Source organism: Cebus imitator, unplaced genomic scaffold (assembly GCF_001604975.1).
Source record: "Cebus imitator isolate Cc_AM_T3 unplaced genomic scaffold, Cebus_imitator-1.0 Scaffold326, whole genome shotgun sequence".
Lineage (NCBI taxonomy): Eukaryota > Metazoa > Chordata > Mammalia > Primates > Cebidae > Cebus > Cebus imitator.
The window spans coordinates 969,674-996,077 of record NW_016107641.1 but is presented as its reverse complement, the minus strand read 5'-3'; the positions used below and the strand labels follow the sequence as shown (position 1 = coordinate 996,077).

The following is a 26,404-nucleotide window of genomic DNA, read 5'->3' as shown; positions in this document are numbered from 1 at the left end:
CAGTCTGGTTTCAGTTTGTGCTAAATAGACCTCAGATCACAGGGCCAGAAAAGAGTTTGTCCCAATTATTGCTAAGATGGGGATGAAGCTCTGGGGACCCCAGCATTTCCTGTCCTGGGCTCTGCGTCCCTACTGAGCCTGACAATAGCTCTGTGAAGTCAGTCCATTATATCCCACTTCTGGCGAGGAGACAGCATCAGGGAGGTTCCAGCAGTTTGGTTTGTCCAGACCACAAATAAGTGGGAAGCGGGCATTTCAACCTAGGTCTGCTAGAGCACAGAGCCTGGGTGCTGGCTGCCTGCTGTAGAGAGCAGGAGGCCAGGAGGCCTCAGGGTATCCTAGGGTTGGGATCTTTGGCTCTCAGCTTGTTCCAAGTGGCCTTGGAAAACTTCAGCCCACACGACTCTGAGGGAAGAGGGAGGGAGCTCACACTGCCTGTGGGCTGCCCTTGCCAGAAGTTTGGTACAATCTGGAGGTGGCAGAGACTCAGAGGTTCAGCAACTTACCTAACAACACACAGTGGGGCTGGGGGCAGCAGCGGCCGCCCACCTCCAGGGCAAGCCTATTGCCGGATGCTATTGCCAGGTAGGCCTCAGCACGTTCTACTCTCTAGATGTGAGTTGTCTGGATGGGGGCGGGGGACATTATTATGACAGAGGAAAGAAGCAGTCCCTGAGGTCCTGGACCCCAGCCCCATTCTGGGGGCTCTTATATACACAGCTCGGGAGACAAAGACCATCCACGGCGAAGAGGACAACTGCCACTGGGTTTTGTGTGAGAGGACAGACACTCAGACTGTCAGCTCCCCAGCCCTGCCCCGAGAAGGCAGTCTCATGACTATCTCTGCACACCCATCAGGCCCCATGGTTCAAAACCACTCCTGAGGTAGGGTGGACATCGGCAGGGCCAGGGCTTTACCTGGAGCTCACTGTGGCAGAGCCTGTCAGAGCTTTCTAATGGGTGGCAGCTGCAGGCCTCCAGCCATGTGGGGCTCCTGGGTGGGGGTGGAGGGCACTCCGAAGAGACTGGCCGGTCTGCCTCTAAACACACAGACAGGAGAACTGTCGCTCAGAGCAGAGAAAGCATGTCAGCCCCAGAGCCCACGTGCCCATCTGAGAGAGGCCTGCCGGCCCCCAGTTGGTGGGAGCTTCTGCTGAGCCCTTGGCCCCTGCTCTTTAACATGGACAGGGCTGCTCAGAGCTGGTGTGTCCCTCGGTCATGGGAATGCCAGGCTCTGCTGGTAGGTGGAGGGCAGACATTCCTTGGCTTGTGGCACCCTCATGTTCACCTGAGCTCTGGGGAGGGAGGAAACAGCTCTGCGCCCCCACTCCCATGGCTTTGGGGACTTTACCCCTATGCTTAGTGTCAGGGCCAGAACTGGGGAGCCTCACAGCCCTGGGGCACAAAATTTAAAGGGGCACCAAAAAACCTCAGTAATCAAGATATTTATTGTAATGTTTTAAAAAATGAGCATTAATGCAAAAAAATCCTTGTGTTAGGTTCCCATTGCAGCTCTAATAAGCTGCCAGCAGTTTGACAGCTTAACACAATGTGATTTTCTTCCAGTTCTGGGGGTTGGAAGTCATAACCAGTCTTCTGAGGCTAAAATCCAGGTGTCAACAGGGCTGGTTTCTTGAAGGACACAGGGAGAAGCGGTTCATTGTCTCTTGCACCTTCCAGGGGCTACAGCAAGGCCTTGGCTGTGGCCTCAGCACCACATCTCTGCCTTTGTCCGGCCCTTGCCACCTCCTCTGTGGTCAGACTTCCTTCTGCCTTCCTCTTAACCCCTAAAACTGCACCCAGCCCCTCAGATAACCCAACCTCTCAACCCTCACCACACCTACAGAGTCTCTTGTACTGTGTAAGGTAACATGGTCATAAGTTCCAGGGATCAGGACATCTGTGGGGGAGGGGGGCATTATTCAGTTAACCACATCCATGGTCAAATGCGAACATGTGAAATAAAGGCGGGCAGTGTGGTGGGTTGGGGTGGGCAAGGCCCTCATGCTCAAGGTCTGTGCAAGTGCATAGCTGCTCCTGTTTATTGAAAACTTTAATATATTGTTCATCTAGGATTTTTTTTGCCTTAATGTTTATTCTTAAAAATACTGCAATAAAATGTTTATCCTAGTTACTGAGGTTTTGGGTGCCCCTTAAATTGTGCCCCTGTGGTGAGTGTCTGGCTTGTCTCACCCGAGGCCAGGCTCTGCTTAGAATGAACAAGAGGCATGACCCAGCTCTGCATGCCCAGTTTGAAGAAGGGTCCCAGCCCCTTCCAGCCCCAGGACCACAAACTCCTCCCTTAAGAATTCTGCCTGCCTTCCCTTGGGACTCCCATCCCTGCTGCTGGCGTTCCACTGCCCCTAGCTGTGCCTCTCTGTCCACCTGTCTTCCTGGTGTACCCATTCCAGTTCTTACCCTTTGGAAGTATGGGATTGTGGACTCTTCTCAGAAACCCACCCCAGAAGAACATAGGCTTTGTAGAAAGACCATGCAGGTGTTAATAAAGGCCCATCACCATCTGTATGACCACAGGCAAATCACACAGCCTCTCTCATTCTTTGTAATATGGAGAAGCTAATACCCCTCAGACTGCTCAGGGTCATACTGTATGTCAAGTCCAAACCACTATCCCTGGCACTAGGGTGCCCAGGCAAGGCAGAGGCCAGGAGGGCTTGGAGCCTGGACCCCCACTGTGAAGCCAGCACCCTCCTCCTTGCTAGGTGACCCAGACTCAGTTACCTAACCTCCCTGGACCTCCTTTGCCCCACCTGGAACACCTGCTTCCCAGGCGGTAGGATGAGCAGGCACTCCTAAAGCCGGTCCTGGGCAAAGAGGGAAGGGATTCCCTTGGTGCCCTCTGGGAACATGGGGCATTAGGAAAAAGGGTGTGAAGTTTGACACCGGAGATCCCTCACTGGGGCGGACTTCGGGCGTGGCAACCCAGGCACTCACAGATCCCTGGCCCTCCCTCGCCCCAGGGTCCGGGCCTGGGGCGGCGCTGGCCGGGGCGGGCGAGCGGCGGGCAAGACGCTACCTGCGCGCGTGCCGGGCATTCCAGCCGCCGCCGCGCCTCCGCGCCGGGGCGCGCCATGGGCCTGATGCCGGCCGCGCGGGCCTTCTCCGGGTGCCGCGCCTGCCCGTGGCCGCCCTGCCGCCTGCCCGCCTGCTGCGCGCCCGCCGCCCCAGGTAGGGGCGGGACAGGATGCGGGCGCCCCCGGGCCCGCTGGAGAAGTGGCATCTCCAGGCCAGAGAGGCGCTCGAACTCGGACTGGCGCTGCGGGCGAGGAGAGCGTCGCGCATGCGTCTCGCGGGAGTCGGCGGGGAGCCTGGGGGAGTTTGGGTGTCACAGCGGATCCACTGCAGCCGGACTGTTCCCAGGGGGCGGGGGTCGTGCGTGTCCGAGGGAAGAGGCAGAGGCCGAATCTCCTGCTGGCGGTGGGCGGCCCGCGTGTAGAGATGAGGACTTTGAGTCTGGGAGGGGCGCAGGGACTTGCAAAGGATCCCTACCCACCCCCCGATATGGAGAGGACCCAGCAGGATCCGGGCCCGGGGCTCAGAACCCAAGCCTCGCTGGGCCACAGGAAGGGGTGTGGGACCGGCGCCTCCAGGAGGAGGGAATCACTTCTGCCCTGGGGCGGGCTGCCCAGGACAGGACCCCTCCAGGTGAGCTTAGCCTCTGCTGTGCTCCTCCAGGCCGGAACGGGTAGGAAGCAGGGGCGTTTTCAGCTGTGCTGGCTGGCTGGTGGGTCTTCTTGCTTACAGCCTTGGGGGCAATTCTGAGGCTCTCTAGTACCTAGCGCAGAGCCTGGAAGTGTCAGAGTTGGCCGGCCCTGCACGGAGGACAAAGGGTGTGGTGGTTGCATGGAGGATGACGGGTGTTGGGGTGCAGGGGACCAGAGAGCAGGAAGGTCAGGAGCCAAGAGGGAAACTGTGGAATTACCCAAAGTTTGGGAGTCTCTAGAGAGAATTTTAGAATTATTTTCTTCATTGTGCCTCTTCCCAGAATCTTCCCACTCCTTAAAAAGACTAAAAAGCAGGCGTATGACTGAAGCAGACCTGCTATGCAGCTCTGCTCTGCTCTGGGATCAGCTGCAAAGGGGACTCCCAGGCCCTTCTTCCCTGCTGCGGCCTTGGGGGTGGGACTCAGGGGCAGGCAGAGCCTGTCCAGGAATTGACCCTGCAAGGTCGGAGAAAGCCACATTTCAAAGCATCTGCTCCCCGGTGCCTAGTGTGGTCAATAGCCTGTGGACACTCACACCCTGGGAGGTGGCGAAGCCCAGCTCAGAGGGGCTGAGGACAGTGCCCAGGGTCATAGAGGACGAGGGCTGCAGCCAGCAGACTGCTCTGCCTGGGCTTCCTCTCCCTTGTGGGATTCCTAGGGGGAATGCTTTGCTAGGGGGATGCTGGCAGAGGATGCCCAGCAGCAGGTTCATCAAGAGGAGAGGCAGCATCTGCCAGTTTCACCTGCAGTGGCAGAGCCAGTGCTCTCTGAAGAGCATGGGCTGGGACCTCGAGGAACCCACATGATGGCTGGGTTTCCAGGGAGCTGACAAACCTACTAGAACTAGTTCTTGGCAAGGCTCCCCTCCGAGTGTGCCAAGAGGGCTGAGGGAGTTCATCCAGGAGGGGGCAGGCCCTGCCAGGCTCCCCTCAAGAGACCCTGGTTGCGGGGAGGGGGTGGGTGGGGCCCTTGATGTGGAGGCCAGGCCCAGATGCCCTAGGACCTGGTGCCTTCTGCAGGAGGGCTGCAGAGAAGGAAGCCTCTTGGGAGGCCGAGCTGGAATAAGGCCTTCCCACAGCTCCTGGCAGCTCCTTTCCATGGGTTCCTAGTGGCCAGCTGGGAATGTGGGGCCAGTCTGTGGCCTGGTGGTGCCTGGGGGCTGGGCCTCAGGGAAGTCTCACCTTCAAAGCACCCCCTAAAGACAGGTGCGATCATCCCATTTTATAGATTTCATAGATGGAGAGACTGAGCCCCAGGAGAGGGAGGCAACTCCGCTCCTCAGTGGGTTAGCCAGGGTGTGCAGCAGACCAATACTGGTGCCGATCCAGAATCTGTCTCTGTGACCTTTGGCCTTGAACATCATCTACTTGCCTGTGTCCCCACCCAAGCCCCACAATGCCCGGGCAGGGTGCTGCCAACCATGCCCCCTCACCCCTGCCCTCCAACCCCCATGGTCCTCTGTCATGTGCCCTGCAACCCCACCTGCCTGCCTGCCTCCTGCTCATCTTTAAGACGTTGATTTCAGACATCACCTCCTCCTGAACCTGTTCTCTCTAGAAGTGCCCAGGACCTTGTGGATGTCCCTTTCCTGGCTCTTCCAGTCCTGTTTTGGGAAAGTGGTCAGGAAGGCACCATGGGGCAGCAGAGGGTTAGTGGTTGTGCTGGGGCTGGGAGCTGCCTGGATGTGCTGGCACAGTGTGAACAGCAGGCTGGCCCAGGCTCTGCACCCCTAGGGGCTGGAGGAGGGAGTGGGGCAGGGCCTTGCCTGCCTGCCAAGTTTAGGCTTTATCCTGAGAACAGTGTTAAAGGTAGCAGGGGAGGCCCCAGGGGGATTTATATGTTTATGGCTCTCAGGGCAGCTCTCTAATTCCTAGAGCAGGGCCAGGCACAAAGGACAGGGGTGATGGAAAGGTGGATAAACAGACCCATAGCAGGGGTCCTAGGGGCAGGAGATGGGACAGCAGGCAGGGCTGGAGCCAAGAGATGACTAGATGGAATTACCCATGCTCCATGGACCTCCAGAGAGAATTTTGGAATTTTTCCCTGGGGTCTCTTCCTTGACTGTGGCCTTCAGTCAGCAGTGAGTTGAGGGTGGAGCTGAAAGCTGTGAGTTGGGATGGGAGGCGGCCCTGGAGAGTGTGGTCCCCTCCTTCACTGGTTCTCTTTGGCCTCTGCTGCAACCCCAGCATGTGGCCCTGGGCAGGCCAGCAACCCGGCAGGGGGGAGTGTCCTCGCGCTGTCTGGAGTAGTGGCAGTCAGGGCTGTGACAGCTGAGGGAAAGCTGAAGGGAGGGTCTGGGGTAACTCACGTAGGAGGACTTCTGAGTTTTCTTCTGAGGGCTAGTAGGAAATTTGCCCAGACTGAAGAGGAAAGCGACACTAGGGAGAAGGCCCTGCCCACTCCAGCCCCAAGAAGGCAGACGGATTCATGCCACTCAAGCAGTGGGCAGAGCTGGAGAAGGTGACGTGTGTGTGTGTGTGCGGATGGAGGCAGGAGGCAGGCAGCAGGCACCAGGTGCACTGCCAGGCCAGCCCCTCCCCTCACGGGACTGTCTGCCTGTGGGCACTTCCTCCCGGGTGCCCTCTGCCTACCCATTTGAGGTCCCAGCAGAGGCCTCTTGTCCCAAGAGGTGTGGCTTCCCATTGGTACCTTTCCTACTTATCCTGGCCCCAGCATCCTTGGGGCAAGTCTGTGCCCCAGAGGTCAAAGCAGAAGAGCTGAACGAATACCTGGCAAGACCACATGAGTGGAGCATGGGCTAGGTTGGAAGCAATAGGGGATGGTGGGGACTGCGGAGAACTGGCCCATGTGTGTGCTATCAGATGCCACTGAGCTCTGCAACTGTTGCTTTTTTGGAACTCAGGCCTGGTGTCACCACATCTGGATTTTTTAAGAGAAGCTGGGAATCCAGATTTATGTACAAAATCTCTTGATTGTAAATAACTAATTTAAAAATGGTTCAAACATCATACTAGCTAAACAGGCACATCTGTGGACCTATGTGGCCCATTGTTGGGCATCAGTTGTTGAGCCCTGACTGAGGTGAGAGAGAGCAGGGGCTCAGTGTCCCTGGACCAGCCCAGGCCACACTTGGGCTGGTAGAAAGGCCAGGACACTGTCAGTGGTGAGCCCCAGAGCCTCCTCGGACTGACTTCTCAGAGGTGCCCCAGGCAGCTAGCAGGCCAAGTTTGCAGCAGGGTTACCCCCTGTGCTCAAGGCTCATGAATGGCCCCTTGGGCCCCACTTATGGGCAGGGGTGACTGGTCTCGCCTACCAGGTCCCAGGTGGCAGCAGCTTTCCCTTCGTGTTAGTATTGTGACCTCTGCCTGTTGTCCCTCCACAGGACCCACGTTCTCAGGAACGGCTGGCGCTGAGTTGAGGCATGCCCCACATAGGTATCTCCAGACCAGCGTGGGTGCCAAGCAGTCATGTGACCGAGTACATTCTCTATACCTGGAGACAGACTGCCTGGGTTGGAACCTTGTCCTTGTCATGCATGCTGAGTGAACTTGTGCACATTCTTAAGCCCCCATGCCTCTCAGTTCAAACACCCCACAAGCTGAACAGGCAAAAGTCAAGATAATGATGACAATGGTTACGGTGATAGTGACAGTCCCTGAGTTATCAAGATGGGAAGCATTAATGTGCTGATGGGTGTAAAATGCTCAGAGCAGCACCTGGCACCACAGCACCTGGCACCACAGCACCATGTGTAGCTACGTTGGCACTCTCCTCACTCTCACACGCCCCCCACCTGTGCATGCTCATGCACACACAAGCCCACATGCATACATATGCACATACATTTGCAAGCCCACACCCAGCGCATGTGCACACGTGCACATACTAGCCCACACTACATGCACACATGTGCACACACACTTCTCGCCAAAGCATTGCTGGCATCCAGCAGGTGCAGCCCACATGGGCATGTGTTCTCAAAGGAAGAGTCTTTACCTTTCAGGTTTTATACACTTAGTTTTTGGGTCAAGCAGGGTGAGGAGGAGCATTTACTGTGTCCTGCTCTGTGCCAGGCACTGTATCAGGGACTGATGTATCTTATTCCAAAATAGCCCCTGTGTTGGGGAGCTAAGTAAGACAAATGGAGCCCCACTTTTAGCTGGCTCAGTGCCCAGGTCTCTGGGAAGTCCCATGCCTGGACATGGAGCTTTGGCATCTTGCCCCTGGAACAGCCCACAAGCCACCCTGTAGGGAAGGTCTCTGCACAGTGGGTGTGAATAATGTCAGGCACTCCAGAGTCAGGAACTCAGCTTGAAAGCTTAGAGACGGGCAGAAGTCTGTTTCTCCTATTATTGTACCATGGTATAGACAGCTTTATGGCTCTCAACTCCTTCCTTTCTTTGCCTGGGCTGCCAGGAACCTCTTAGACTAGTGATAAATTCAGTTTTCATAGATTTCTCTGAAGTTCCTCTGCCTCCTTCCCCTCTCCCTCTATTCCTCATCTGGCGTCTTGTCATGTATTGTTTTAGATCATTCTCTCTCTGATTTCTTTGCTTTCTTTTTGCTAATGTTATTTAAGAGTAGCATACAGAAAAGTATACAAGTCATAAGTGTACAGTTCAGTGAATTTTCTCAAGTGGGACATAACTGGGTAAGCCGTGCAGGGGGAGACACAGTGTTACCAGAACCTCAGAAGCCTTTGAGCCCCTTCCAGTCACTGACCTACCAAGGTAACCGTGTCCTGGCCTAATAGCACGATGAGTCTGGCCTATCTTTAACTTTACATAAATGGAGTCATGCAGTGTGCACTCCGGGGTTTGGCTTCTTTTGTTTCTGATGATGTTTTTTGTTTTCTAATTTTTAAAAATTTTCATAAAATACACCTCACATAAAACATCCTATCTTCATCATTTTTAAAGCACACAGTTTAGCAGCATTACATTCATTCAAATTATGGTGCAGCCACCAGTACTCTCCATCTCCGGGACACTTCCCATCTTGCAAAGCTGAGACTCTGCCCATTCGATTCTAACTTCCATCTCCCCTGCCCCCAGCCCCTTCAGCTGCCATTCTACTTCTGTCTCAGTGAATTTGACTACTCCAGGCTCCACATATAAGAGGAATCACACAGTATTTGTCCTTTTGTGAATGTTTTACACATGATATTCTCCAGGTTCACCCACGTTGTAGCATGTGTCTGAATTCCCCTCCTTTTTAAGGCTGAATCAGTTTCCACTGTATGCAAATACCATGTCTTGCTTCTCCATTTATTCACTGATAGACACATGGCTTGCTTCTGTGTTTCAGCTACTGTGAATAATGCCGCTGTGAACCTGACTGTGCAAGTACCTCTTTGAGACCTTACTTTTAATTATTTTAGGTATATACCCAGGGGAGGGATTACTGGTGATTCTAGTTTTAATTTTTTGAGGACCTGCCATACTGTTTTCCACAGCAACTGCCATCTTATCATCCTTCCAGCAGTGCACAAGGAAGGGTTTCTCCACCTCCTCGCCAACACTTGTGACTACCTGTTCTTTTGATAGTAGCCATCCTAGTGAGGTGGGATCAGATAGTGGTTTGGATTTGCGTTTTCCTGATGGTGATTGATGCTGAGTCATGACTATGGTTTTCATATTACTGTGTCTGTCTTGTCCGGTGAGCTGTGCCTCATTTATTCTCATTGCTGCACAGTGTTCCACAGTAAGAACAATATAGGAGATACACTGGTTCTGCTGGAGATGGGCATTGGATGGCTTCTCATTTGGAATGGCTGCAAAACCAATCAATGACATGCATAATGCATGCTCCCTGAGGGCCATTTGCTCCTGGCTTGGGCAAGCTCCAGGGGCCAGGTCATGCCACCAGCCCACTGCTCCCTCCTGCTGTCTGTCCATAGGCAGCCCAGGGCTCAGCCTTCTGGTGTGCGTCCTCCCAGTATCTAATTTGTTTTCTGGGGAGGAGCCACTTTTAGCCCTAATAGTGTACCTGCCCTCCATCGTCCCAAGTACCCACCACTGAGCTGGGTGGTGGAGGGTGTGACTAGCTCCTCTCTGTGCTCAGGGATCTTTGGGCAGCGCCTGGAGGACACAGTCCACCATGAGCGGAAGTATGGCCCCCGCCTGGCACCCCTGCTGGTGGAGCAGTGTGTGGACTTCATCCGGGAGCGTGGGCTCACTGAGGAGGGGCTGTTCCGAATGCCGGGCCAGGCCAACCTGGTGAGGGACCTGCAGGATTCCTTCGACTGTGGGGAGAAGCCACTGTTTGACAGGTGAGCTCATGAACAGGGGTGATGTAGAGCCGCTTGTTCATTCCTCTTGCAGGGGATCCTGCCCAGGACACCAGCTCCAGTGATGACAGGGGTGAGCTGGTGACTGGATGGTGGGCCAACCTTCCCAGTGGCAGACTATAGGGCACACCCTCACCCTGCCAGCCTGGGGTCCCCTCTCAGGATCTGTCTCTTGGCCATGCTTCCTCCGGTGACCTACTGCCAGGCTCTATTGGTGGCATAGCAGCGCGGCTTCCTTCCTCTTCGGTTCCAGGGACAGGGGAGCAAGTCTTCTGCACCTGCCCTGGGACCATGTCCATTCTACCCATCATGGGGGTGTACCCAGGCCCTGGATCACCCTGGGTGGAGCCAACTATACCCCAGCGCAGGGCTGTTTGGGGACTCTCTTTCCCCTGACAGTGCCCCTACCCATCATGGGGCAATTTTTTTCATAGATTTCTTCCTGAATCAAGAAAACCTACCCTCCAGGGGCTTCCACCCTGTCTTCTTGGATCTGCCCCAGGACCCACAGGTCGCCCTGGTCTCTCAGGGCTTCTCCTCTCGGACAGAACATTCAGCCCCTCAGCTTCTTCCCAGGCCCGTCACTGCAGCCAGGGGAGGTGTCTCCTCTCCTTAGATGGAGAGGACTGACCACTGCTCCCCAGAGATGCTCTGCCCAGGGAGTTACGGGGACCTTTCATCCAGAGCTTTATGAAGCTCCATCCCAATGCTGAGTTCAGTGAGCTTGTGGTCCATTCTGAACTTCTGCCAGCCAGGCCTCTTCCATCCTATGTCTTATGTGGCCCAGTGTTGGGGCTGGAGATGCTTCAAATAATGTTACTTGGGTAGAGCCTGGGAACCGGGACTTTTGGAAGTTCTCCAGGATCAGATGCTCTGCCGCCCTAGTGCCTGATGCTACCTGAGGGGCTTCTGCAGACCTCGCCACTCCCCTACTCAAACTCTGCTGGAGTGGCCCAAACTCCCTGGAGTGGCGCAGGCCATCTGAGCCTCACCCACCCTGCCGGGTTTCCACCTGGGCACACCTGCTCTCCCAAGGTGTGGTTTCTGGCGTGCTCAGCCTCCTTTCCCCACTTGGCCTGCCTGCTGAATTCCCCTGGAAAGACAGCTGGCACCCGCAGGGTGTGTTCTATGCAGACCTGACTCTCAGCCTTCCAGCAGCCTGGGGCAGCCTTCCCTGTGTCTTGGAGGCCCTCTCCTGTCTGCTTTCTCCCTCTCTGGCCGCTTCTATGCTGTTTCTGGAATTGTCTCTGGAGGGCCTTCTCCACAGTGGGCATGTTAGCCTTGTTCCTCCACCCCCATCTCTGCATGACCCCATACTGCCACGGAGGGCCTGGGCTTTGATTCCCTCTCCCTTTAGAAACTCCTCCTTGGGTATCTGAGGCCATCCTTCCCGCTTCCTGCCATTACCATGGCAGCTCCTCTGGCTCTGCATCTGTACCCACAGAGGGCCCCTCCTCACCACGTCCCCCAGACGGGGGACCCCTTCCCTGCCCCCACCTCCCTGGTGGAGGGCCCCCGTCCCTACCCACCCAGGACAGAGGGCCCCCTGCCCACCCACCCCCAACAGAGGAGCCCCTCCTCACCCACTTCCGACAGAGGCTTTTGGGATGGAGCTCTCTCCCCCAGGCCATAGCCTGCCTGCTTGCTGGGGTGTTGGCTTCTAACCTGCACCTTCCCCACAAAGCCCCCTCCTCACTTTCCTGCTCATCTCTATAAGAAGGTACCCTTTAGCCCCAGGTCCTGGGCTTCTCTCCTATTAAAGCCTCACCAGGCCTGGAAGCCTCAGTGCCTGGAGCTGCCCCATACCTGTCCCTTCCCAGCACATCATCCCCTGCGCACTGGGCTGTCCGTCTCGCAGGCAGCCACCCTGCTGCTGAGTGCTGAGGACAGCCTCCTCTGTGCCGGAGCCTGGGGCTGCAGGGACTCCTGGCTGCCAGGCTCTTCTTATTCCCTCAGCTGCTATCCTTCCTGGATAGATGCTGGTGTTAGTGTGGGCAAGAGGGTGTCCCTGAGAAGGGAGAGATGATGAGGAACCTGCAGATGGAGGGTTGCCTCAGTGTGGGCTGCCCTGACCACCAGGACCAGTTTGCCACCAGGGCAGGCACCTCATCTGCTGACCAACTGCTGCCCTGTCTGCCTCGCAACCCCCACCTCTGCCTGCAGTGTGTCACTGCATGCTGGGAGGGCCACAGGCTGTGCAGGGGCACCCACAGGACCACAGGCTGTGCAGAGTTCTCCTTGGGGCTTATTAAAGGAGGGAAGGGGACAGCAGTTTAGGGAAAAGTCTCAAGAAAAGGCCTGGAAACAGCTGTTAAAAGTATTGCAGTGGGGAAGGAGGGAGAGGAGAGGGAGGGAAGGGCAAGGAAAGGAAGTAAGATGATCGGATGGGAGGCTGGACAGGGCTGAACAGCAAGTCCTTGTGGAGCAGGGATGCAGCTCGGGAGGTCTGCAGAGGAGGGGCAGCTCTGTCCACTTGCCCAGGGCAGAAGCTCTCCCATCCCTCCAGTTGCAGAAAAGGGGAGGACCTGGGCTGGCTCCCAACCACACTTCCCTGCCTCCTGACCCTCCCCCAATCTCTCTTGCTCTACTCAGGCTGCCATTGAAGGCATGGGGCCCCAGTGGAGAAGGGGCTGCTGGGCTCAAGCCTGGGTACCCAGGGCAGTTGGCTAGGAACGTGACCCAGGAGAAGGCCACCGAGGGTGTGGCAGCAGCAAGCCTGGCTGGAGAGGGAAGCGGGGGTGGAGTAGGGGCTTCCTGGACCCAGCCAGACCAAGAGCCACTGAGCCTCAGGCAACGAGGGGCCCCAGGTATATCTGGGATGCATATGGACACATGGAACCCCAGAATTCCAAATATGAAAGCCAGAAGGCACTTATCTCAGTGAGCCCAGCCTGGGATTCAGCCAGGGCCAGGGAATAGCATAAAGGCACAGCCATGGTCTCCTGGCCCTGGGCTCATCTTTGCTGCTGGAAATGCAGTCCAGGGCTTAAGTCCAGGGCCCTAGGCAAGTAGATGAACTACCTGGGGCCTGTATACTACTTGGAATGCAAGCTCTGAGGAGATGCCAAGGCTCTTGTATAGGACCTCAACTGCAGACCCCACATGGGACCCAGGGAAGGACTGTGCCAGGCCTAGTGCCACCACCACCCACAGCTGGTCTACTTCAGTCTTGGCAGCTCCGAGCCAGAGCAGGAGACTGAGGCCTGGAGTGGACTCCTGGGGCACTGGAGAGGTGGTGATGAGCTTAGAAGGCTAGGTGTCCCCATTGTGGACAGGAAGAGAGGAAAGGGCCTGACCTCTGACCTGCTCCTGCTGTTGGTCCCCTGATACCTGCTCCCAGACAAGGAACCAGCAGCCCTGCTTGGTGGGAGCTTTGATGCAGCTCTTCCCACTCCAGCCAAGGTCAAGTACAGCAGGGAGGGCAAGCTTGGGCTGGGGCTGGCAGCACCTACAGAGGGCCTGTGAGACAGTTTTCCTACTGGAGAGCTGGCAGCTCCCAGGCTCCCACATCATCCTGCAGGGGACCTTGGGATGGCCACCAGGCCTGTAGAAGGGGCCCCCAGCCCATGTCCCAGGGCCCTCCCCTGTGCAACCTGACCTACATCACACTTGATTCCTCTGGTCCAGGGCAGCTGCTAGGGTGGAGCAGCTGTGCTTTGCAGGGCCCTGTGGCTTTGCAGCCCCTGGAGTCCCGTGTAGTCTATGCAGGACAGGAGCAGGTCCTGGACGGACTGACACAGACATGAAACTCAGGGGTTATGAACGGGTGCCTGGGCATGGTGGGTTGCCCCTGAGCTGGAACTCCTGGCCATGGATCCTTAGTCGCCCCTCCCCGAGCTCTATCCACTGCTCCCAGAAGCAGCATGGGCCTTTCCTTCACCAGGGCAGCTGACCACAGATGCAGCCCCAGTGTGCCCAAGCGTGCACCTGAGACCAGAGGCTGCCCCTTGGCAACAGGAGAGGTGCCAGTCACTCCTGAAATTTCCTGGCATCTCAGGCTTCACACACCTGTCCTCTTCTTCCCCCCAACTCCCCAGCACAACAGACGTGCACACGGTGGCCTCCCTGCTGAAGCTCTACCTGCGGGAGCTCCCTGAGCCCGTGGTCCCCTTCGCCAGGTACGAGGACTTCCTCAGCTGCGCCCAGCTGCTCACCAAGGACGAGGGGGAGGTCAGTGGCTCCTGGGGATAGCTCCTGGGAGATGGGCTGGCTGGGTGGCAGCCTGTAGAGTCAGGACACAGACTCTGGTTTGTCATGAATTTTCATGGCACATGGATCCTGTGGAGGCCTGCTTTGTGTGTGGGGTGTGGTGGGGGCCTGGAGCATCCTGCTTGGGTTGGGGAGGGGCCAGGGCATCCTGCTGTCTGTCTGGAGCCATACCTGTATGCAGCCTTGGAGGGGCAGGTCCGGGGATGCCCAGCTCTGGCCACTCACACTCCCCACACCCAACTCAGGCCACTCAGGCCTGTCATGGGCTCAGAAAGAGGGAGATCTTTTATTTATGTCTCATTTCCTTCCCAAAAGAATTTCAGCTGGCTCCCAAGACAGATGGGCCAGCCCTCCTGTCCCAGCCCCTGCAGGTGCTAGTCTGCAGCCCCAGGTGGCTCAGGGCCAGCTAAGGACTGTTTACCCCCCCTGAGGCCATGTGGGAGATGAGGGCTCATTATCTGGCAAATATTTGTGTCTTGATAAGCGAGCTGAGTGCTGGCCCTGACATTCCTCCACGGGCAGCTCACCCCTCACACTAGCTCCCTGGAAGCAAGTTAGCTTCCCAGGAGGTCACATCTGGGCCCTGGCCACTCCTTGAGGGGTGGGGGGAGGTGGTAGAGCCCTCTGGTCCATTGGGGTTGGGTCACCGTAGCCCCCACCTCCCTTCTCCTTGCTTACCCCTCCTCAAAGTCAGAGAAGGCCCAGGGGCCTCATTCCTGGTGTTTGTTTGAAATTCTGTTCTTCATTCCTAAGGGCACTCTGGAGTTGGCTAAACAAGTGAGCAACCTTCCTCAGGCCAATTACAACCTGCTCAGATACATCTGCAAGTAAGTTGCGTGGCAGGAGGGAACCACACTTTCCTGCACTGGCTCTGCACTCATCCCCCAACCCCACCCTGAGACACACAACTCTTCCTTGTTGAGAGGGGGCCTGAGTCATTCCCCCTCCCCTGCTCCCTGCAGAGCCTCACCCAGCGTGGACGCAGCAGGGAGTGGAAAAGCGCAGACACTGAGCAGGTGGTTTTAAACAGTCCTGGGTAGATAATTCCAGAAGGGACATACCCTTAGTCCCTCCTGGGTGCCTCTCACCATCCTGTTCCCCCAGGCATCTGCCTCTTGACCCCAACCCTTCATGTATCCCTATCCTGGACTCTGAGAAGGGGCATGTAGGGCTGGTGCTGACTGGGGTCTGGGACTTCCCAGAATCTGCACCCACTGCTGTGTGGAGAGTCATGTGTCCTCCTTCCACACAAATAGTGGTGGGTCCTTGTCCCAGTGACCTTTGCTTCTGATGGCCCTCTCAGGCCCCAGGGGAATCCTGCCCTCATCAAGCCTGGCAGAGGCAGGCCGCACCCAGTGGGCAAAAGCCTGCAGGCAGCAAGGCTCAGCAGGGGTGAGGCAGGGCATCCAGGCTGCTCCCAGGTGACTGGGCGTCAGAACTTGCTTCTTTGATGATTGCTGCTTCCTTACTTTGCAGGTTTCTGCATGAAGTTCAAGCGTACTCAAATGTCAACAAGATGAGTGTCCAGAACCTGGCAACCGTCTTTGGACCTAACATTCTGCGGCCACAGGTTGAGGACCCAGTAACCATCATGGAAGGTAAGGGGGATGTGTACCTGGTGTCCCTGGGTGCTGCTGCGTCTGGGCTCATCTTGGTCTGGGGCAAGTCCTTGGAACCAGGTCAGCCCAGGGCCAGGCCAGCAGGAGGGGTGGCTCAGGCAGCACATCTCCATCTCTGGAGACTTGGCAGGAGCCTCTGCAGACCTCGCCCCGCCACCCTCATAAGGTCCAGCTGTAAGACAAAAAGGAACTTTGCAGCAGCAGATCACTGGGAATAATTAGAATGGCCAGGGGTTTCTGTGGGTAGAAGAGGCTGGAGGGATGGGAGAGGCCAGCACTCTTGCCCTTGAACACCTACAGACATGTTTGCTTTCCATTTATAATCACACGATTGTCATAGGTTCCTAGATGTCAGCTTTGCAAACCCTGGAGAATTTCTATGATAAATAACAATAAGTGATTACAAATAGCAGCAACAGCAGCTGCTTTCAGTAAGCTTCTACTAAGTGCTTTGTTGGTATCTCCTCATTTCAGGCTTTACAACCAGCCTGGGATGTGGTAATCGGCCCCAACTTTACAGATGAGGAAACTGAGGCCAGGAGAGGCGAGGGGACTCACCAGAGGCCAGTCAGCTAGACTTAGCAAAGGGCACAGGTGTAGGCTGCCATGGAAAAGAGAGCACACCTCACAGTGCCCATGGAACACTGTCCCCTGTGGAGGATGCACGAGAGACGTGCTGTTCAGACAGAAAGCCCACAGCTGAGGCTGTTTTGGCCCCTGTCCCATGTCCAGGGACATGATGGGGTGCTTTTGCCAAGCCCCGTCTTTGGCTTGCCCTGGCTGGGTCTCCCACCCCAAGACCCCACCAGGCCAGGAAAACACAGGTTCCCACCTGCCTGGTGGTAATAGATGCTCAAGGGGGAGGCCTGCCCTGCCTGCATCATGGAATTCCTGCATCACCTAAGTTCTTGGCCTCAGAATTCTTTCCTTGCCTTCTTCTAGGATTCCTAGTCAACTTCAATGGGAGAGTCCACCATGGCACTCAGCCCTCTGTCCCACCCAGGGGACCTCTTAGCATCTGGTCTTTGTGGTGAGAGTGTTGGGAGAGAATGAGGCAGCTGGGTAGATGCTATGGTCCTTCCTGCACTGCCCACATCCACTGCAGGCCCCCACCCCACCACCACAAGAACTGAGTCCCCAGGACTGGGGGCTGCATCACAGGGGCCTTGGCCTAGAGATGGGGGATGGTGGGTGTGTGTGAGATTCTATGTGTGTGGGATTCTAGGGGGTGGGCAGGGTGCACTGTGTGTGCGATTGTTTGTGGGGGGCTTTGGGGAGGTTGGGGAGGCTGGGGAGGGTGCGTTGTGTATGTGTGTGTGGGATTTTGGGGAGTGGGCATTGTATGTGTGATTGTGTATTGAGAGGATTTGGGAAGGCTGGGTGGGGTGCATTGTGCGTGCATTTGTGTATGCGTGTGGGCTTTGGGAAAGCTGGGCAGAGTGCATTGTACATGCAATTTATGTGTGTGGGATTTTGGGGGAGTGTGCATTTTATGTGTGATTGTGTGTTGGGGGGATTTGGGGAGGCTGGGTGGGTGCATTGTTTGTACAATTGTATGTGTGTGTGTGACTTTGGGGGTGGGTGGGATACACTGTATGTGTGATTGTCGGGGGAGGGATTTTTGGGGGTGGGTGGGTGCACTGTGTGTGCAATAGTATGTGTGTGCCCCCACACAGGAAAGGCTCTATTCCCTGTCCCAGAGTGTGGACATTCAGGCATGGCGGTTGTCAGCAGCATGGGGGTGGGGGAGGGGGTGGGAGTGGTAACAGGGGGCAGCTGAGAGAGCTCTGGCATCTCAACTCCCAGTTTCCAGTCCCAACTTGCCACCTGCTCATCCTGCAGCCCTGGTGCCTGTCCCCTCACCCCACCCCAGCTGGAGGGCCTGGGAGCGGGCACAGTGTTTCCTCCCTGCTTGCAGCTCTGTGCCTGAGGAAGGTGGTTCTGTAGCCCCATCCTGCTGTCCTGCCTGGAGTTGGAGGGTGTGTGGTCCTTTCCTCTGGGCGGATGGAGTCTCCTTTGAGGGGCAGCCTGGCTCTAGGGACAGGACCAGCTCCCACAAAGCTGCAGCTTCCCCATGACTGGCAGAGCGACCCTGGGCCGGCCTCTGGCAGCAAGGCTTCTCTCCGCCTCTCTTCTCACAGGCACTTCCCTCATCCAGCACCTGATGACGGTCCTCATCCGCAAACACAGCCAGCTCTTCACAGCACCCACCCCGGAAGGGCCCACCTCCCCGCGCGCAGGCCAGCAGTGCGCAGTGGGGTGGGGCTCCGAGGAGGTCACCAGAGACAGCCAGGGAGAGCCTGGTGGCCCCAGCCTGCCGACGCACAGGACTTCTTCCCTGGATGGGGCGGCCGTGGCGGTGCTCTCCAGAACTGCCCCCACGGAGCCGGGGAGCCGGTGCAGCCCCGGGAAGAAGGTGCAGACCCTGCCCAGTTGGAAGTCCTCATTCCGGCAGCCGGGGTCCCGGTCCGGAAGCCCGAAGGGGGGTGGATCGTCCCTGGAGGTGCCCATCATCTCCTCTGGCGGGAACTGGCTCATGAACGGGCTGTCTTCCCTGCGCGGCCACCGCCGAGCCTCGTCGGGAGACCGGCTCAAGGACTCGGGCTCTGTGCAGAGACTCTCCACCTACGACAATGTGCCCCCTGCGGGCCTGGTTCCCGGCACGCCCAGCGTGGCCAGCATGGTGTGGTCGGGGGCCTCGTCCAGCGAGTCGTCGGCAGGGGGCTCACTCAGCAGCTGCACGGCCTGCCGTGCCAGCGACTCCTCCCGCAGCTCCTTGCACACCGAATGGGCCCTGGAGCCCTCCCCGCTCCCCAGCAGCAGCGAGGACCCCAAGTCCCTGGACCTGGGCCACAGCCTGGAGGAGGCGGGGACGGGTGCCAGCAACAGCGAGCCGGGCAGCCCCACCCGGGAGCGTGTGCGCCGCTCCGAGGCCCTGCAGGGGCTGGTCGCGGAGCTCAGGGCGGAGCTGTGCCGCCAGCGGACTGAGTACGAGAGGAGTGTGAAAAGGTAACGTGCTGCCACGTGGAGCCTCTTGTGACTGGGCGGAGCCTGCCGGAGAGCTGTGCTCTTGGCACGTGGGTGTCGGCCCCTGACCTCCCAGCCGCTGGCCCTGGAAGCCAGCCTCAGAGAGGGGAATCCTAGCTCTGGGAAAGCCCTGGGGCTGGCAGGCTTGGCACACAGTCAGCTTGGCACGCAGTCAGCGTTGTGGAGACCTGCTGACTCCACGCGAGTGGGAATGCCCGCCCAGCCAGGGGAACTTTGCTGCAGAGGTGGGAGCAGAGTCGGTGTGCAGTGCGCAGCCAGGGAGGGGCGGCCCCTGGAGGCAGGTCCCAGTACAGGGACCCGTAGCCTGGATGCTGGGCCCTAGGAAGTGCCCAGGCCCCAGGCCCCAGGCCAGCTAGGCGGGAAGTGAGGACCCCTTCCTGGATGGGATCAGAATCCAATTTCCCTGCTAAACCAAGCCCTTGTGCCTGCCCTGGTCACGGGATTGTTATGCTGCACCCTGAGGCTTGCAAGCTCATTCATAAAGGGGCGGAGTTCCTGCCTCCCACAATGACTGGGGTTCCCCTCTGCAGTGAGGAACCTCAGCTATTGAAGGCCGGGTTCTAAGCGCTGGGGGCTTCCCTCAGCACCTCAGATTTCTTGGCCCATCGGGCTGCAGGTAGGTCCCTGTTAGCTGGCTGACCTGTGCACCTGGGTCCCACACACTAGCAGGGGCTTCCTTTCTCCATCAGAGGCAGCGGATGGAGGTGGGAGGCAGTCCTGCTGCCCACTGAGCCTGTCATTTCCACTGGGAGCTACAATGAGAGCCCTTGCCCTTTTGCTCTGCTGACGGCTGTCTCCTGGGTGCTGGAGAGTGCCAGGCATGTACAGGCACTGTGTCTGCAACAGGAAGAGATGGGAGAGGGACCTTGAGCGCAGAGGCCTCTGCCATGGGGGAGGTTACAGCAGGCAGTGCCTGAGTCAGGGCTGGAAGGAGCCATAGGATGGAGCCGAGAAAGAAAATAGCATCAGTGAAACCCACAGGCCTCCAGAAACATAGTGGAAGATGCTAACTGCTTTGGATGAGCTCACAGGCCAAACTACAGGGCACGTGGGAACTCTTACCATGCAGAAGGCTGGGCTGGACATCTGTCGTGTGCAGAGTGCCTGGAGCTCTTCTGGCCTGCTCCAAGGTGTGGTTTATCAAGGGAGATGCAGGGCTGTTGGACTCTGGGTCAGACTGCCTGGGTTCTAGTCCCAGCTCCACCAGGGATTGGCTGAGTGTCCCTGGCACCATCTCTGGGCCCCGGTGTGACCACACCTGTTTGTCCTGAGTGTTAAGTGACTCAGTGGATGGGAGCACTCAGGAGCCTTTGCTGCTTGCATTAACTCCTGCCTGCTGGGCTGGAGGTAAGATGAGGTTCCCAGAGGCAAAGGGACAGCAGTGGTAGCCCTTGTGGAGTGACTGTCCTCAATAGCAAAGTGGTCTGGGTTGTTGTCTTAGTTAGAGGGAGGGTCTAGAGTGAGGAGGGTCTCTAAGCACAGGAAGGCAGGTAAGGGCATTAGCACCTGTCCCATCCAGCAGGGGACTGGGAATGTGCATCCTGTTCTCTGTATGTATGGAGCCATCAGGAGGTGGGGTGAGGCTGGCTTTTGTCCGGACTCCCAGGACCCCAGTCGGATCCCCTCCCCAGGGCCCTTCTGGGGAGTCACCTTCCTTCATGCATTCCCAAAAGAGAGCCTGTTGTCTGTAAAGTACCAGATGCTGTGCAGGTGGCCACAGCTGTGGCCAAAACTGATCAAAATTTCTGCCTGCATTCTTATTTGGGTTGCAGGGAGACAAAGACTGATAGGCATGATACATTTCGAAAATGCACGGTGTGTTAAAAGGGAGATGAAGGAGGAGAACATAGAGCAATGTGGAGGGGAGTGGAGAGGCACCTCAGGGTAGAGGGTTGGAGGGCCCTGGGGAGGAGACCCCAGAGCTGTAGCCAGCAGTGAGCCCAAGACCCAGGCAAGCGGGGAGAGTCAGGGGCTGGGGACTGGAGATGTGTGAGGCGGGCCAATGGGCGGGGTCTTTTGGCCTGGGCAATGCTCTGGTTTTTTTCTGAGATGAGAATGAAGTGAGAAGCTGATGGTCTTGGCACTTTGGGCACTTTGACAGGTGCACCTGGGTGCCATGCCGAGCAGAGCTTGCCAGGGGACAAGGACAGAACACACCAATTAGGAGGCGTGGGGGTCCAGGCCTGATCTGTGGGGGACGTGGCCCTAAGGGGCAACAGGTGGAGGTGGGGGGGGCGGCCAGGTGCTGAGCATATTTTGAAGGTAGAGCCAAAAGGCTTTGTTACTGATCAGATATGGGGCTCAGAAAAATAATGGGCTTAGGGGAGGACATCATCGTTCAGCTGAGCAGGTGGAAGAAGGCGTTCACCAAGAGAGTGCATCAGGGCTGCGAGAGAGTGGTCTGGAGGTGAGGGTCAGGAGCTCAGCTCTGACCCTTTGAGTGGGAGATGCTGATGAAATGGTTCAGAGTCATCAATGTGTAATTGGGGCCTGGAGTCTTGAGCCTGGCAGAGAAGGAAGGGGAGGGCTTCAGGCCTGAGACCAGAGGAAGCAGTGGGGAGGAAGGGGACTTCTCTCTGACAGCTGCCTGTACTCCTGGCGGGGAGGGCTCAGGCCATGCTTCTAGCTCAGTGATGAGGATGGAGGCCTCGTTCTGGTGGGGCAGGGAATATGTATTTCTTTCTCATGCGCCGTGTACCAGCCGCTGTGCTGGGTCCCTGGTGTCTTTCAGTCCATGGTTACTGGTGCTCTGAGGAGCGGTCACCCTCTGCATTTCTGTGTGCCTGTGTCCTGCCCATAGCCATGTGGCTCAGTGGTCACCAGGCTAGGCCCTAAACTCCAGTATGTATTCTCAGGGGCTGGGCTCAGGTGTCCCTTTGGACAGACAGAAGCTGGCCATTTGGTCAAACAGATGGCTGTGCGAACCTTGGCACACTGCAGCATGAACCTGCACGGAAGTGTGAGGTATAGGCCCTGGTGGCGGAGAGATGCACCACTGTGACCTGCTGGGGAGGACCACAGGAAGCAGCATCGTGGAGGGGGTGCTTGAGGTGATCGTGATGGGCGAGCAGGAATGGAAGTGACCACCCTGCAGGATCTCTTGTGGGTTGCCACATGTGGCTGGACCATGGGGATGGTGTGGGAGCTGCAGGGAGCTGTGGGAGGGGAGGCCACAGCGCAGGAGCAAAGGCTAGGAGACAGCCTAAGTCCCAACCCTCCCCGTGCAGGGCGTGCTGTTCTGGCCAGCTGGCAGGCCATCCCATACCGTGCTGGAGGGGTAAATGCGGACTCAGAGAGGCTCTGAAGGCACGGGTCTTCATGGTGATTTCAGGATCACAGGCCTAGGGGAGCTATGGAAGGGGGCAGTTTGCTCACAGGTGAAGTACTGGGGTTCTTGTGAGGAGCAGATGAGTTGGGGTATCCTTCCCCACTGAGTTGCGGTGTCCTCCACTGCCATGGCCTAGCCTGAGCCCCCCCTCACCCCACAGTGAGCACAAGCAGGGCTACAGCCATGGGGCAGTGAGCCCAACCCGCAGAGTCTCAAACAGCGTCTCTCCTTGACTTTTCAGAATGGAAGAAGGGAGTGCAGACCTGAGAAAACGATTGTCCCGGTTAGAAGAAGAACTGGACCAGGAAAAGAAAAAGTTCATCATGCTGGAAATAAAGCTGCGGAACTCTGAGCGGGCACGGGAGGACGCGGAGAGGAGGAACCAGCTGTTGCAGAAGGAGATGGAGGAGTTTTTTTCTACCCTAGGAAACTTGACTGTTGGGGCAAAAGGTGCCAGGGCCCCAAAGTAAAAGGAATGGCAGAGCTCACTTCTGTGCCACATCTGCTGATCTCCAGCCATGCTCAGAGTCAGAAGCCTCTGTGTCTCCGGAGGGGCCAGGTGCTCCAGAACCAGCTGGAGAGAGATCCTGATAGTCCTGTGGGGGCTGTCGGGACCCCACACAGACCACGTGGGCTCTAGATGCTGCTCCAACCATGCAGCTCCTGGTAGGGTCAGAAGGGGACGGTACCAAGAGCAGTGCTTAGCCCTTACCCAGGAAATGTCACCCATGGCCACAGAAATGGAGGGCACCCAGGATCTGGGCAGCTGCTGGCAACAGTTAGCTTTCTTTATTAAATGTGCTCACAAAGCATGGTGCCTTGCTACCTGGCTCATTTTTCATGCCGCACAATATAGTGCTTCTCAGGTGACTGCTCCTGTTTCTCCAAGGGCTGGGAGTGCCCTGAGGCGTGCCCCTGGGTGGAACAGCAAGTGCATCGTGAAGTGGATATGAAGCCCCCGAGGGGCAGCAGCCTTGTGCTTTCAGCTCTCTCATCTGGGTGCTGAAGGTGGGACGCCTTTCCTCACTCTCCCTGTCCCCCAGCCTCTGGACCTCTGCAGCTAGTTTCTGTCTTAGGAGTTCCCCTGGGCCTTCCACCATGGCCCCAGCTCTGCTCCAGGGCCACAGCCTGAGTGGGTGCCCAGTGTCGGTGCTGTGCCTGGGCGAGGTGTGGGCAAGTGTGACTGCCCTGCAGGAGGGCTGAGCCAAGGCCATGGGAAGCGCCTGTTCCTGGTCCTCCAGGTGCCCACCCCTCACCCTGGGCCCCTGCCCGGCTCCCTTCCAGATCCCCTTCCCTGCTGTTCACCTCCCTCCTCTGGTTCATCCTCAGACTTGAAGGCTCCATTAGGGCAAATCCCTCCAGAAAGCCTTTCCCATCCACAGGGCACCCAGGCCAGGCCCGACGCGGCTGGAGCTCCCGGGCTGTGCTTCAGGAGGCAGCGCAGCAGTGCCTCTGGGCCCAGTCACTTGTTCCCCTCACAGTGTGTCCCGATGTGTGGCCGGCCCAAGCCACCCCTCAGCAGTAACCTGTAGGGGTCTGTTCAGGGAGTGATGGTCACCAAAGCACCCAGTTTCTGACCACAGCCTCTAGAAACGTCACTCAGGCCCAACCAGCCCTGCCTAGAATCAGGTATAAACTTTGCCCACACAGGCTGATGCTTTAAATGCCAGGGGCTCAGTGCTCCCAGGAAATGCTGGCTTCCCACCAGGAAGGCAGGCCCGCAGGGCGAGACAGGGTAGCTCCCACAGTGTGGCCAGCTACCTACTGTCTCTGGGCAGCTACCAGTAGGTAGGCATCTGCCTGGGGCCCTCAGCAGCATTGAGATCTGGGTGCTGGAGTTTGGGAGGGGCTGGGGAGAGCGGCATCTATCTTTGCTCAGCTGCCGCCATGGCGAGCCAGCTGTCTGGGTGATGAGATTTTCCCCTGGGGTTGAGATGCTGCCCTCCCCTCTATTCAAGGAGAGAGAAGAGAATACGAGGTGACTTTGAGTACTCAAAGCAACCCAGCAAAGTAGGAAATTGACCCTATTCTCCGTATTTAGAGGAGAAACTGAGGCTTGGAGAAATCGGGTGGGTACAGAGACTGATGACCTTGTTGAGTTTTCTCACCCCAGCGCTGGAATTCTAATTTTGACCTGGAGAGAAAATGCCGCCAGAAAAACCCATGAAATGGGTTTCCCTTGATGAAAGGAAGCTTGTCTGGCTCAGCCACTAATCCTGGCAAAGGCTCAGGCTCCTGCGGAGTTCACAGTAGGGATAGGAGTTCGTGAACGCCTAAGTCACTTCTGCCACCTGCTGGCCAAGTAGGATCTGCAAATGCAGTTCTTATCTCAAAATGAATTGAAATTACTCAGTTCTGTTTTCCAATCTCTAGGTAACCAGCACCAGACATCTTGTCTGTAAAACATCTGACTTGACTGTCAGGCACACTAAGTGACAAAGGCCATCGGGGCTGGTGGGAGGGGGCTCTAGTATCCCCACCCTTACCCCCTTCTCTCAATTGAGTTACCTTTGCTGAATCTGTTCCCAAACTGACAGATTCCCACTGTACTACTGTAATGACATTTAATATGAAGTAGACCCACGAATTATGAACATGAAATGGCAGGGAGCTGATTCATTGAAACCCTGGAATGCTTTAGACAGACTCAGTAGAAGCATGTTGCTAAAAAATGTTCTCAAATTAAGTATGGATGAGTGAGACAGGCAATAGCAAGAAATCAGCTGAACCTGGGATTCTGCTTCCGAACACTTTGTGTCGTAAAACTTGTGTTCGACTTTAAAGAAATACTGGAAATTGTGAATGTCTCATACCAAAAGAGTTGGCTTTTATTAAAAGAATAACATGAATGTACATGTTCTTTAAAGTTAAAATACAATTTTAAGGGTATGGGTGTGAGAGAAACAGAAATAGGAAGAGAGAAGAGGAAGATTCCTTGTCTTAATTGGCTTTTGAGTGATGGACCAGGAATGAATCTTATTCCTGAAATAATTTTGGAATGGAACTCATATATCCATGTTTCCCTGGTCTATGGGTAAAAATGGGGTCAAGAAACGTTACATGGACTCTCTCCCTCTCCTTTTGATGCAGCACTCCAGGGCCCTCCTGATATCTTAAGTAGTTCTCTCACGGTGTCCCGAGTTCCCAGCTAAGTAGCTGTGACATTGACACACACTGCTGCCGCCTCTCTGTACTCCTGCCTCTACTAAGAACCCCCACCCATGCCAGGATTGCTGTCCTTTTCTACCAGCCACATTGCTACTACTTCCATCTCCCACAGCAAGCCCCATAACACTTTAGGCACAGGGGCCTCACAATGTGTTGAAGTCTGTGAAGAAGGAGGTAGGACAGGATGGGGTCATGAAAAGCCCAGCAGGAGCCAGATACTCAGGGCCTGTCACCCTGGTGGGAGGCTATTTTTATTCTAAGGGAGATAGGAAAGTATTTGAAAGCTTTACATTAACTCACATGAATTGAGTTCCATTTTGATAGTGGAAGGGGGCAAGGGAGAGCTTTTGAAAGATGGGAACTCTTGAGCATGTCTGTACACTGCTGAGCATAACCCAAAGGATAGGGAGAGAGTTGCAGACAAAACTGCAAACATGCTTACCTTACATGGCATCCCAGGAGCTTTTGAGCAGGAGACGCTTGTATTCCCATAAAGCTGCTCAAGCAGTAGAGCACAGCAGTTTTCTTTTTTCTTTTTTTTGAGACGGAGTCTCACTCTGTCACCCAGGCTGGAGTGCAATGGCACGATCTCGGCTCACTGCAGCCCCCGCCTCCCAGGTTCGAGCGATTCTCTTGCCTCAGCCTTCTGACTAGCTGGGATTACAGGCGTATGCCACCGCGCCCAGCTACTTTGTACTTTTAGTAGAGACGGGGTTTCAACATCTTGGCCAGGCTGGTCTTGAACTCCTGACCTCGTGATTCACCCGCCTCAGCCTCCCAAAGTGTTGGGATTATAGGCGTGAGCCACCGCGCCCGGCTAGCACAGCAGTTTTGAAGCGAAGGCCCTGGAGCCCACCTGCCAAGATGTGGATCCTGCCCCACCACATGCCACAAGCTGGCTGGATGACCCCACTCCAAGACAGCTAAATCTCTGTGCTATCTGGACATTGGGTCTTAAGACAACCCAACAGTTTCATAAATCCCAAGCCCCTGCACTCACCCCACAGCTGGTTAAAAAGCTCACCAGGTTTGAAAACTGGCAGCAGCTGGACCAAAAT

The 26,404-nt window shown here is 56.5% G+C and overlaps 1 protein-coding gene across 13 annotated transcripts in view; it reads left to right on the top strand.

The window, feature by feature from the left end:
• ARHGAP22 (Rho GTPase activating protein 22) overlaps window positions 1-25,031 on the top strand; it is a 217,522-nt gene extending 192,491 nt beyond the window's left edge. For 8 of the 13 annotated variants that reach the window (XM_037729973.1, XM_037729972.1, XM_037729974.1 and 5 more), the window contains 6 exons: window positions 9,749-9,956; window positions 14,012-14,144; window positions 14,937-15,010; window positions 15,660-15,781; window positions 17,944-18,811; window positions 22,420-25,031. In XM_037729973.1, the coding sequence (XP_037585901.1) occupies window positions 9,749-9,956; window positions 14,012-14,144; window positions 14,937-15,010; window positions 15,660-15,781; window positions 17,944-18,811; window positions 22,420-22,648 (1,634 nt within the window). In that variant the 3' untranslated portion in view covers window positions 22,649-25,031. Of the gene's footprint in view, window positions 1-9,748; window positions 9,957-14,011; window positions 14,145-14,936; window positions 15,011-15,659; window positions 15,782-17,943; window positions 18,812-22,419 lie in introns of those variants that run through there. The other 5 variants (XR_005196352.1, XM_017504665.2, XM_037729977.1 and 2 more) reach the window with 5 other exon arrangements.
• Window positions 25,032-26,404: the final 1,373 nt, after the last annotated feature.